Below are 12376 nucleotides of genomic sequence, written 5' to 3'. Positions count from 1 at the left end.
GGAAGAGTCTCCAACCTGGGACAGAAAACAGAATCACCTTCAGCCATTGAACCAGGGTAGCACAGGTCCTCCCCAACCCTGCAGAGGGTCTGACCAGGGAACAGCCTTTGTACTTAGCCACTATAGGTGGCTGGATGCATGCTGCAGGCTCTGCCTTCCCCAAGCTTGAGGTGAGAATGGCCCTAGTGCTAGAATTCTTAAAGTGTCCTCTATCACCAGGGAGCAGGCATCTGGCCAGAGTACCAAAGAGGAGTGAGGTGCTGGGTTCTAAGTAGACCTGCTTCCCACCAGGAGCCCAGCCACCACTCAGGCAGGTAGAGATCCTGCTCACTTCAACCCCTGGTACCCCCAGAATTCTCTCTGGGTACCAATCACTTTCAGTAGAGTCCATAAAGCAAAGCATCTGGCCTGGGGGAGGAAGTAAGAGGGTGGCTGCGTAGGCACATGGTACAGATGAGCATCCACAGGTCCCTGACCTTGGGGTAGGCCACAGAAATTACTGTTCTGTTACTGCCCTGGCTACTCCAGGTCCATTTCTTTCCCCTGGTGCAGTGGTACTGCTGTCCTTTTATGGTGGTGGGATGATGGGGATGGTGGGCACTCAGTGATAAGCTGGTGCTACCTTGTCATTAGTTATTTTCTGTGACTTTTCCAGCACCCCAGGTTTTCTCATAACGGCATATGTATATGGGAAAGGCCCTTCTGGGGAATGAAAAGGGGTGATTGGATGCGGAATCTTAAACCTGACAAGTTTCCTACTGGAGTAGCTCTTAACCCCAGAGAGCAGCAATAGCCTGAGCCAGGCATCCCGGGGCAGAACATAAAGAAGGGCATGTCTTTCTTTGGGGCTGCTGCTTCAACCAGCTGGCCAAGGGGTGGGGGAATGGTCCAGAAAAAGCAGAAGCTTCTTGTCCATAGTCCCTGCCCTTTTCCCTCCCCTGATGTCCAGGCCCTGCTGAAAGGATATGGTTCCTGCCCAGTAAAACTGAGGGACCATCCGTCAGCTGTGCCCTTCACCCCTCCCAGAGCCCAGGAAGCAGGCAGGGCTTTTCTCTGCTGGATCACTCATCCCTGCTGCCAAAGCCAAAACTCTTTGGAAGAAAAAGAGAGAAGCAGGACCCAGGTGACCCTGAATGTTTTGGTCTGGTGCCACCGCAGCCTAGCTCAGCTCACCTCAAACACCTGTGGTCACCATGTACTTCAGGCTGCCCTGCTCTCCATCACCCTCTACTCCTCATCGGGCCCTCCAAACATCCTTTTACCTTGTACTCTGCCTCAGAGTGGATGGATCTTCTTACCTTCTAATCACATGGACTTAATTTTGGTTCCCAATATAAACAAACATTACTTCCTGGCTTGCTTTTGCTCCCCAAACCACATCTTGGATCATCACCTCTCTGTTTCTTACTATCAAATCCTGTCCATCCTCAAACCCAGCACCTTTGATCCCAGAGTCTAGTGCATGGAAGTCATACATGTCCTTCCTCCCACTTCTTCCCTGTACCACTAGTGGATGTTTAACATCATTAAATGTAGCATCTATGAATGTGTCTTATCTCCTTTATGAGGCAGAAGGAAATCCTTGGAGGCATGGCTGGAAGGCAGGAGGCTGATTCTCTGATTTGCCTCCCAACCCACAGCAAAGGCCAGGATCAGGACAAGGCACAGTAGCACCTGTTGGATATGCATGTATTGATCACCTGGCTCTCAGATACACACCAACACACATATGTACCAAGATACAGGGTCAGGTCTGACTGGGTGGCTTTGCTGCAGGCTGCAAGGGTGACCTTGGCTCTTGGGGCCATAAGTTGGCTCTAGGTTTGTTTTGTGCACCCTCAACCTAGCATCCACACTGAAGGATCAGCTTCCATCTAGAACATTCTTTTATGATAACCTATGCAGGATCATGAAGGACACACCAAGCCAGAAAGTCCACTTAACCCTCTGCTCACGCCTCACAACCATGAATTTCCACTGACCCAATGCAAATCTAGCAGTCAAGCCTTTTGTCAATAGACTAGGAGTATATGTGCCCCACCTTGCTCTACTAGTGAAGACTGCAGAGTCAAGGGACAGAGTGACTGTTTCAGGAAAAGCATGAACTCCCAGCCCAAACTCATGATTCCTACTTGCTTACAGACATACAGATTGTCCTGATCCCTTGAAGGAACTATATATATATATATATATACACTGTGTGTATATATATATATATATATATATATATATATATATATATATATATATATATGCTGGTGTCTTCTTCTGTTTTTTTCTTTTTTTGGTCAGTTAGAGAATTCAGGGCTTGGACACTGTCCCTGAGCTCTCTTGCTCAAGGCTAGCACTCTACCACTTTGACCCACAGCTCCACTTCTGGTTTTCTGGTGATTAATTGGAGATAAGAGTCTCATGTACTTTCTTTCCTGGGCTTGCTTTGAACCACGATCCTCAGATGTCAGTATCCTGAGTAGCTAGGGTTACAGATGTGAGGTTCCAGTGCCCAGCGTTAATGTCTTAATCTCTCTATGCTTTCATTTTCACAGCAGGAATATGGGACTAACAACAATGCTTTCCCCATTTAATAGACTTCACATGGAAAGAATGCTCAAATTCTTGATATATAGTAACACTCACTAAAAGTAAGCTACCACTGCTCTTATTGCTACCACCACCACCACCAAGGCATCCAGAATATTCTTTAAACATCCTCCCATTCACAGTCCAGCTAATACAGTAGTGTAGGCACATGCACACAAGCAAGTTCATACAAACACCATGGTTACAAACTATCAGCCCGTTAGTTGAATCTGTCTGCAGATGTGCTTTGTTTGATCTTAGAATATTTTAAAACGTGAGGGATGTTACATCAGAATCAGACTCTCCTGAACTGTCTTCACAGGTGAGCAATACAGTAAAAGATTTGGTAGAATCTCCTAGAAAGAACAAATGAGGGAAAAAGAAGAGTGGGTACCAGGGGAGGTGTGGAGACAGGGAAGACAGGACATCTGAAATGGAACATCAGAGAGAGAAAGAGAGTCCCTTGGAGCAGGGAGGAGTCAAGGATCAAGGATTGTAAGAAGACCCCCAAAGCCCTGTGAATTAGCAACAAGCAGGTTCTGGGTTTTAAGGACTCATAAAAGAAATAAAAGAAAGGGTCTTCATCAGGGATGTCTTCCAGATTGGCTGTGAAGGAGGAAGAACAATGAATGGATAGGCTGGGCTGGAGTTAAAAGGGGGCTCTTCAAACAGCATGTTTAAATACTGATAGAAACCCAGCTGGTGAAATGAAGGACACAGGAAAGGGGAGGGAAGGACCTTTATTTGGGAATGAGGGGTGAGAAGGAGCTGGATTTTTACAGAGAAAAATGATGTCCACTGTGAGAAAGGCCTGCTCACCTAGTTAGTAGCCAGGATGGCACTGGGATTCACACATTCATTTGTCCACTCAACAGGCATTTATTGAACATTGGCTGTTTACCAAGTATATTTCTATCATCAAAGGAAAAGGGGGGGGGGAACCACTGGAAATGTTCTAGTGCTAGGAGGAGGGAGAGAGTGAGCAAACTAAAAAAGGAAATTGCATTGTTTACTCGATGGTGAGATGCATGATGGGTAGAAATAAAGAGATGTGGCATGCTGAGTATACGGACAGTTATTTCCCACAGGAAGGGCAGGGTTGGCTCACTAAGAAGGTGACATTCAACATTCAGCCAACATTTTACAGGGAGCCCTGCATGCAAAGGTTTGGGGATGAGAGTTTTCTAGGGGATGCAAAAGCAAGCCGGGTAAGGGAACTGGGACAATGCCTTCCCAACATGCTGGGGAACAGCAAAGAGGTGACACCACTGGGGCCATTAGTTCCATCGTCTCCCTAGACCCTGTTCTCTCAGCAGATGAACCCATTTCCCCCAAGAAGCCGAAGAGTGTCCCTGAGCCCCAGCCCAGTCATGTGCCAGGTGAAGCCACTTCCCCACTGCCCTCTGAGTGGACGTCAGTGAGAATCAGCCCTGGGGAGGACGCAGCTGGGCAGGACTTGCTGGCTGTGCGTGTCCTGGTCACCAGCGAGGACAGCAGGTATGCCCAGGCTGGGGAAAACATCAGGCTGGGGATAGGGCAGGATTTGAGATCTTATCTTTTCTGGACACAACTGCTAAGGGGGGGGGGGGGCTCAGTTTCCTTATCTGTCATACGGGGGACTATCCTAGTGTCTAGTTGTAAGGAACAAAAAAATAACATATCTAAAGTGTGCGGAACAATACCTAGGACATCATAAGCACTCTAAGGCTTAGCAGTTACGCTTTTCTCAGAGGAGGGAAAGGTCCTGGCTCTACTGTCTTCTCCCAGGAGGCAATGGGTCTTGTAGACTGCAGTGAGGGGTATGGAGATGGGTGTGGACTATCCCAGGGTATGATGGGGGTGCCAGGAGGAGCCTGGGAAATGAGGCTCTGATGCTGACCAGTATTCTGAGAGTAACATTCTCACCTCAAATCCGATCCCTACCCAGAACAGCTAATAGAAATGCATATATCTGGCTTCCTCCAGGTACACTGAAGTCAGGAAGTCAGTCAACAAGTATGGACTGCTGTTACTATACAGAGCATACATCAGTGACCCACACAGACAAGGTCATAATTGTCATACCTTTCATCAAATTAGGTAACCAGCCAGTGAACAGGGAAACATTTAATAAGAAAGCAGCACACATGTGCTAGGTAGAGAACTAAGGTGAAGGGTTTTTGGTGTGACAGGTCAGCTACCTTACACTGGGTGTGGAAAGGCCTCTGAGTCAGTTATCAAAGCCCACAGTAAGGCTGAGAGCTAAACTAGCCTCAGAGTGAGTTTACCCCATTCATTGCACCCTAAAAGTGGGCCAGGTGCTGAGCAGGCCCCACTGGGCAGTCCTGGCTGTGGTGGGTTCACCCAGCTGAGTTTTGTATCTGGAGCCTAGCTCACTGTCAGCTGGGGTGACTGAAGGCTAGTCAGGAGCCTCACAAGGTCTCTGGAAACTGGGCTAAGAACTCTCCATTGGGTCTGGCTACCACATGCGCACAGCAAGCCCAGATAGAAGGGGCAGGAAGTATGTTCCATCCTTTATGGGACAAACTCAAAAGTCTACTTGCAAAGAGGTAGAGACTCCAGGGGAACAAGGACAACCATTTTTGTAGACCTCTGAAGAGGTGACAGTGAAGCTGAAATATACTGACAAGAAGGGACAGCAGAAGGACAAAGGGAATCCAAAGAGTGATGGCAGCTAGGGCACAGGCCTCAGTGGGAGTGCGCCTGAAGGAACTGAAGATGGTTATGTGGGCACACAGGGAGGGAAGAAGGACAGAAGGTTATGTGGGGCTCTTGCAGTGTGGCTCAATGGTCACAGCACTTACCTAGCCCATGGGATGCCCTGAAGGAAGGATGTCAGAGGCTGAGGTAGAGGTCCAGTCAATAGAATAAACTGAGAAAGGGTGGGAGAAAATGGAGACAGTGGTCATAGACAGCTAGTTCAAACATCTCCATTACTCCATTACTTATAGTAAAATGCATGAGAACAGGCATCTTGGCAAATCCCACAGGTGAGTCTGATGTACCAGTCTCTGTGAGAACTGCTACCTTGAAATCACCAAGATGGAAAGACAAGGCCCAGAGATGGAAAGGTACCTGCCCTAGGTCACAGTCATCAGGCCTCAATTAGGCAGAACAGTTCTACATGCAGGACTCCTGGCTGCCAAAGGCCTGCGCACATATCATGAATGAATATCCATGGATCAGGATTTCAGTGAAGCCTCCAATTTGTTATACCCACATCACATACTCACTTCTGGGTAAATGCTTAAATGTGGCCACACACTCGGGTGTGCTGAGGGCTAGCACTTCAACAAGGCAATTTAGGAGGACATAATTGAGCCCAGAGCAAAGTCCAAGGCTAGAACTAGACATTGAGGTAATGAAGCCACTGGGTTTGCCTAGCAAGAGCTAGGAATGGGTAGGGCAATGTGGGTGTGTGCTGGGGTAGGTCCAGGTTGCTGGTTCATCCTTCTCACGCTTCTTCCTCCTACCAGCTCTGACTCAGAGTCTGAATGGGAGAACAACAAGGACCCCAGTGCAAAGGCCTGTGCTAAGAGACCCCCGCAGCCAGAATCACCACCTCTACCAAAGCCCGTAACCCGGCACATCTCCCTGAGGGAGCCTCTGACCAAGACCATGCCCCCCCAGTACCCTGAGGAGCCACATGTGGTGCATGGTGAGTAGAGGGTCCTCTGTACATGGTACTGGGTCAGCTTCCTCTCATGGAGGCCCAGGTGACAAAGAGCTTACCCTCGGGCTCAAAGGCAGGGCTAGAACCTATGAGACGTGAGGTGTTAAGTCCGATTGAGGGATAGGAACTCAGGCCTGGCATCCTTGTCCATGGAGCTTCAGAGTCCTAAGTGGGAGGGCCAGAGAACAGTCTGGTCATCTGTTGGATAGCACAGGACTGCAGAGTTCAGATCCCTCACACACTGCAGCCTCCCTCCTGCCTCCTGTGCTGACATGGCCTCAGAGGCCCCTCCAGCACCCCATCAGCCCTGAGGGGTTTGGCTGCTGTTGGACAGCATGCACCTCTGGGCTGCACAGCCTCCTGAGTCCACCTGGGCACATGCTTCAGAAAGCATTACTGATGTAAGGGGGTTATGGAATGCACAGTGCGTGCATAGCAATGCGAGCATGTGCACTAAGCACTGGGGCTTTTCCCATCCCAAGGTCAGTAGCATGAAACCCCCTTGGTGGGTGAGAAAAACAAATGGTGGTCTCTCCCAAGGGTTCATGATGAACGCTGTGACCCAGTGCCCAGTGCCTCCATCCCCTAAACTCGTGCCTACTTAGGAGGGGTTGTCTTTAGCAGCCCAGATTATTTTAGTAAAGATGGCCTGGAGTGGCAACTTGTGACCAACTGGGCTGATATGTGAATGATTCTGAGAGAGCCGGTGAAGAAGCAGGGTAACAGAAACTTGCCACCTTAAGGACCAGTAGCCTTAGCTGCTCTGTGAAAGCTGGTGCTGAATTTGTCCTGCACTGTCCTCTGGTGGCCAAAGGCAGAATCTCCACTATGCTCTCTCACAATTATTGATGGTTTCCCAAGACCAAGAATGAGAATAGAAAGAACTCACACTGATACTTATTTCTAAATCCTGAAATCTCTGAATTTACCCTTCCATGTGAGCCTTTTTGTTAAATGACAAACCATCCTCAAAATACATTTTTAATTACCATTTGTAGTGCTATCTAGAGAGCTCAGCACAAGCAGTGAACAGTATACTGGCTAATGCCCAGGACATCCAGCCTGTCTTTAGTTACTGCTAACACTTGAGATGCCTTCCACCTTCCTGGGATCCAGCTTTCTTAAGTAGACACCAAATCTTCCTACCTTGGATCTTTTCCCTCCATTTCTTCTCTCCCTCTCCTCAATCGCCATGGAACTTCAGAAGACTTTCAAGGAAAATATAAATCTGCCTGTATATATAAAAGTCTGTATTTATAAAAGCAGGAGCCTGAGAATCAAGGTACACAAAGCTGTCAGAGAGGCAAGCTCTATTTCTGAACAGAACAGCAAGCATTAGGAAGAAAATTCAGATAATTATTATTTTTTATTGTTCAAGAGCCAAAAAATACATTGTTTTATATTAGGTCTCAAGGCAGGAACAACTTAATGATTAGCTCTGTAGAATGTTCCTATCTCACATCAAATAGGTATGAGAGATATATTACATAAGGTCTTAAACAATGGCTTCTCAGAAACTTCAGCCATAGTTTCACCAAGCTCCCTCTGCTGGCATGGAAGGACATAATACCTAAACCTGACTCAGTCACTGGCTTGGGCTTGAGAAATAAAGCCGTTTGGCCAAAGCATTTTGTTTCTTATGATAGTTCAGTTTAATTCTAGAATGAAATATAGAGCAGCCAGAGAAGGCAATAGACATGACTTTCATACAGTCCTTTGTTGATTCAGTCTTCATCAATCATGTTTTGATCATTGAGAAGTATACCACCTTGTTGAGTATAAAACTCTTGATTTGGGCTATAGGTATTGCTCAAGAGGTGTATCCTCCCCTACCTAGCAAGTGCAAAGCCCTGAGTTCAAACCTCAGTACCATGACCTTAGCAACATTGTTCACAATAGCCAATAGAGGAAAGCAAGAGAAGTGCCCCCTCCCTATCCTGATGTATTCTTTTATAATACATTGACAGATATAAAAATTATTTAAATGGTATTTTTTTTAATTTAAAATTTTATTTTATTTTATTTGAGAACATACTGTACAGAGAGGTTACAATTACATGGGCAGGATAATGCATACATTTCTTACCAAGCATTGCAGCCTCCTCCTTTGTTTACCCTTCACCTCCCTTCCCAGCCACCCCCCTCCCCCCCACCCAATCATACCCCCCTCCCCCCCACACACCGACATTGTAAAGCTGGTTTTGACATGACATTTTATACTTCTCATTGTTGCAACAGGTCCACCTGAATCCTTAAACGACTTGTTTGTCCCCATCTCCTCCACATGTTATACTGACATCAAATATAGTGAAAGCGGGGGTTACACTGTGGGGGAGGGACATACAAAGCAACAAAGAAATAATCTTATAAATGCGTTAGAAACACATGCATGAAAGAAACGAAAACATTAAAATACATATTTAAGGGTTCATTTTCCTAACATCACATTATCTGACCTTTTCCGCTTGACTCATACCTATACTAGATATTGCAAATAAGGGAAACCATGGGACCTATGTTTCTTTGGGCCTGGCTTACTTCACTTAATATAATTTTTTCCAAACCTTTCCATTTCCTAACAAATGGGGAAATGTCATTCTTTCTGATGGAGGCATAGAATTCCATTGTGTATATATACCACATTTTCTTGATCCATTCATCTACTGAGGGGCATCTGGGTTGGTTCCATATCTTAGCTATGGTAAATAATGCTTCTCTGAAGAAGAAAGAAGGATGGCCAATAGACACATGAAGAAATGTTCAACATCCCTAGCCATAAAAGAAATGCAAATCAAAACAACATTGAGATATCACCTCACTCCAGTTAGAACAGCAAAAATCAAGAACTCTAACAACAACAGATGCTGGAGGGGATGTGGACAGAAAGGAACCTTACTTCATTGTTGGTGGGAATGTAAACTTGTTCAACCACTTTGGAAAGCAGTATGGAGGTTCCTCAAAAGACTTCACATAGATCTCCCCTATGATCCAGCAATCCCACTTTTGGGCATTTACCCAAATGTTTACAAACAAGACCACACTAAAGCTACCAGCACAACTATGTTTATTAAATGGTATTTTTTATCTTATGTACATTTTACCACCATTTGACGAGTGGTTTTGAGGGCTGCTTGGCATGTAAGGAGTATTTTACATCTTCAGATTTCTTTAACATAGAACCTATCCAAGCTGAAGGTGTGAAATAGAACTTACAATCGTCCGAATCCATAGAGCCCTCCCCCCAAGAAAACCTTCCAGGGCTGGGAAGGTGGCTCAGTGGTAGAGTACTTGCCTTACATGCATGCAACCCTGTGTTCGATTCCTCAGCACCACATAAACAGAAAAAAAAAGGCAGAAGTGGTACTGTGGCTCAAGTGATAGAGCACTAGCCTTGAGCTGAAGAGCTAAGGGACAGTGCCCAGGCCCAGAGTTCAGGCCCTGGGACTGACAAAAAAAATCCAAAAACAAACTTCCATTAGCATTCTGTCACTGTGACAAATATGCCTGACACAAACAATTTGTACTGAGGAAAGGTTTACTTTGGCTCATGGTTTCAGTTTTTGGTTGCTTGGTCCCATTGCCTGTGGTGAGATAACATGTCATGGCAGGAGCACTTTGCAGAGGACACTGCCCACCTCATAGCAGCCGGGAAACAAAAAGAAGAGTCGGATACCTGGGCCTTTGAAGGGTATTAAAAATCTAAATCATGGCAATTTTTTTTGTCATTGTAGGGCTTGAACTCAGGGACTGGGTGCTGTCCCTGAGCTCTTTTGCTCAAAGCTAGAGCTCTACCACTTTGAGCGATGACTCCACTTCCAGTTTTTCAGTGGTTAATGGGAAATAAGAGTCTCACAAGGACTTTTCTGCCTGGGCTGGCTTTGAACTGTGATCCTCGGATCTCAGCCTCCTGAATAGCTAAGATTACAGGTGTGAGCCACCAGCACCTAGCTAGCTAACCATGGTAATCTTATTCAGTGGTTTACATAAATCCTGCTTAAAAGACATCCCAGGCTGCACCATCAGAGAGTCAGAATCTAGAGATCTAGAGTCAGCATTCAGTGAAGACTCCCAGATTCTCTGAAACAGGTGGACATGTCTCACTCTGTGGGTATTAGAGCAGGGCAGCTTCTTGGAGGATAAATGAGCTGAAATCTTGGCCCTGACAATTCAATTGGGGAAGGGGATTGCTGTGCATTCATGAACAGAAATCAATTCAATTTAGAAGAAATATTCTGGCATAGAAGAATTGGTATGTATCCCTTTATTTTCTGGCAATAATTTTAATAGCAGGATAATCCAATGGCATGGGTGGGGGAGGCACCACTACTTTGTAATGACAGTGAAATGGATCACAACATGTGGCAAGGCGCTTGACCTCTGACTCCTTTTATAGGCAGTCACATACTTAGGTCTCCAAGAGGACTCTCATAAAATAAGTACAAAATCAATAAGTACACACCGAGCAGATGCTGTTGAGAACTATTAGATCCCATCATTACTGCCCACTCTATCATTCTTGTGGTAAAAACATGTGCACGTGCACCCCATCAGCATCACTAATGGGAAATCTTCCTTGGATGTTAGGCATTTCTAATAGGTTCCATTCTACCCAAGTAAAAGCCAAGGGGAAGCCATCGGAGCTGTAAACAGTCTTTGGTTTTCCTCAGGCAATTTCTTCATTAGGTGTCAGTAGGATGCAGATGTGTAATTACTGCCCACATGTTCATCATGAAGCATGTTTGGCTGGAGACCTGGCAGTGCTTGGTGGATACAGTTGTGTACCAGGGAAGTGCGCACACTATGTGTCCATCCTTATGGGTCCTGGACTTGATTAGGAGAACAGGCCTGTAGGACTGCCAGACAGGGCAGGCACCACACATCTCCAAATGCAGTAAAGGAGAGAGAGGAGCCAAAGATCTAAGGAGCTGAAGGAAAGAAAGCCTGAGAAAGCCCCAGGTAGTGGTAGACACCTCTGGGCCACAGCCCAGAAGGACAGGGAGTAGAATATCTAGAATTGTTAGAGACAGAGATAGAGACAGAGACAGAAAGAGACAGAGACAGCAAGAGACAGAGAGAGAAACAGACCAACACAGAAGCAGAGGCAGAGACAGAGACAATGATATAGAACACACTGGCCAGGACTTGGATTCAGGGAGTTCTATGTTCAAATCTCTCCTACGCCATTCTCCCACAGCCAGAGCACTCCCATGGTTTTCTTTCCTCCTATGCCTCCAAGCCCTTCTTACATGCACATCATGACCATTCTTGCTCTCTGGCTGTCAAAGAACTTGAGAGAATCAAGGATGCTTGTGAACCAGGGTGCATGTAGACCCTGCTGCCACCCTAATACTTCAAATAACCAAGACTCATTGACCCACTCTCTCTTGCATGCAATTTTCATTCCGCTCAGCTAAGGGCCACTATTCAGTCAAGGCCTACCTGGGTAGAAGGTCTTCCATAGGAAGTAGACTGTGTCCCATGGAAGTGTCTCCACTGGAACCAGGCCCAGGAGGGGTTGTAAGGATGGTCTGTCCAGAGTCTTAGTCAAAACTGGTCTGCAGGGCAAGGGAAGGTAGAACTTCTTGTAGATTCCAGAGCAGCTGAAGTGTTCCTCTACTATGCATATAGAACATTGATGTGAGGCCTTGGCTTTAAAGAACTACTTCCAGATAAGTGAATATAGGTATATGTATGTATACCTATACACACAGATATGTTTACATCTATATGTACATGTGCATGAGAGGCTTCTTACTGACCAGTGACTTCTTAGAATAATGTCTCATGCTTTTTCTATCAGAGAAAAGTATCTGTCTTAAAGCAGGACCTCTGTAAATATCTGATGAATGAAGGGATGAAATGTAGAGTGTGCTGGGGACAGGGAGGTGCACCTCTTCCTAGGGAAAAAGCAGCTAAGTCAACTACAATCTTTCATCTACTCACTTTTGGTAAATAGGCTGTAGAGAGAAATCCATCTTTATTCCATACATTTAAGTCTCCTCCATCACCATCTTATCTGCACCTTTCTGTTTTCTTCCACAGGTCTGCAACGGGCCAATAGCTTCCAATCTTCAACTCCCAGCAAATACCAAAACTGGAGACGAGCATTCCAGTCCAGTGAGT

At 46.0% G+C, this 12376-nt stretch overlaps 1 protein-coding gene across 4 annotated transcripts in view; it reads left to right on the top strand.

Annotated features, from left to right (window-relative positions):
- LOC138811637 (F-actin-monooxygenase MICAL2-like) overlaps positions 1 to 12376 on the top strand; it is a 201219-nt gene that overhangs the window by 138724 nt on the left and 50119 nt on the right. For 3 of the 4 annotated variants that reach the window (XM_069999342.1, XM_069999339.1, XM_069999341.1), the window contains 3 exons: positions 3897 to 4077; positions 6057 to 6238; positions 12296 to 12370. In XM_069999342.1, coding sequence (XP_069855443.1) covers positions 3897 to 4077; positions 6057 to 6238; positions 12296 to 12370 — 438 coding nt within the window. Of the gene's footprint in view, positions 1 to 3893; positions 4078 to 6056; positions 6239 to 12295; positions 12371 to 12376 lie in introns of all 4 variants that reach the window. The other variant, XM_069999338.1, reaches the window with a different exon arrangement.

Source organism: Dipodomys merriami, unplaced genomic scaffold (genome assembly GCF_024711535.1).
Source record: "Dipodomys merriami isolate MVZ:Mamm:240054 unplaced genomic scaffold, mDipMer1.0.p SCAF_542, whole genome shotgun sequence".
Lineage (NCBI taxonomy): Eukaryota > Metazoa > Chordata > Mammalia > Rodentia > Heteromyidae > Dipodomys > Dipodomys merriami.
The sequence above is the reverse complement of the archived record's forward strand: the minus strand, read 5'-3'. Positions and strand labels throughout refer to the sequence as shown.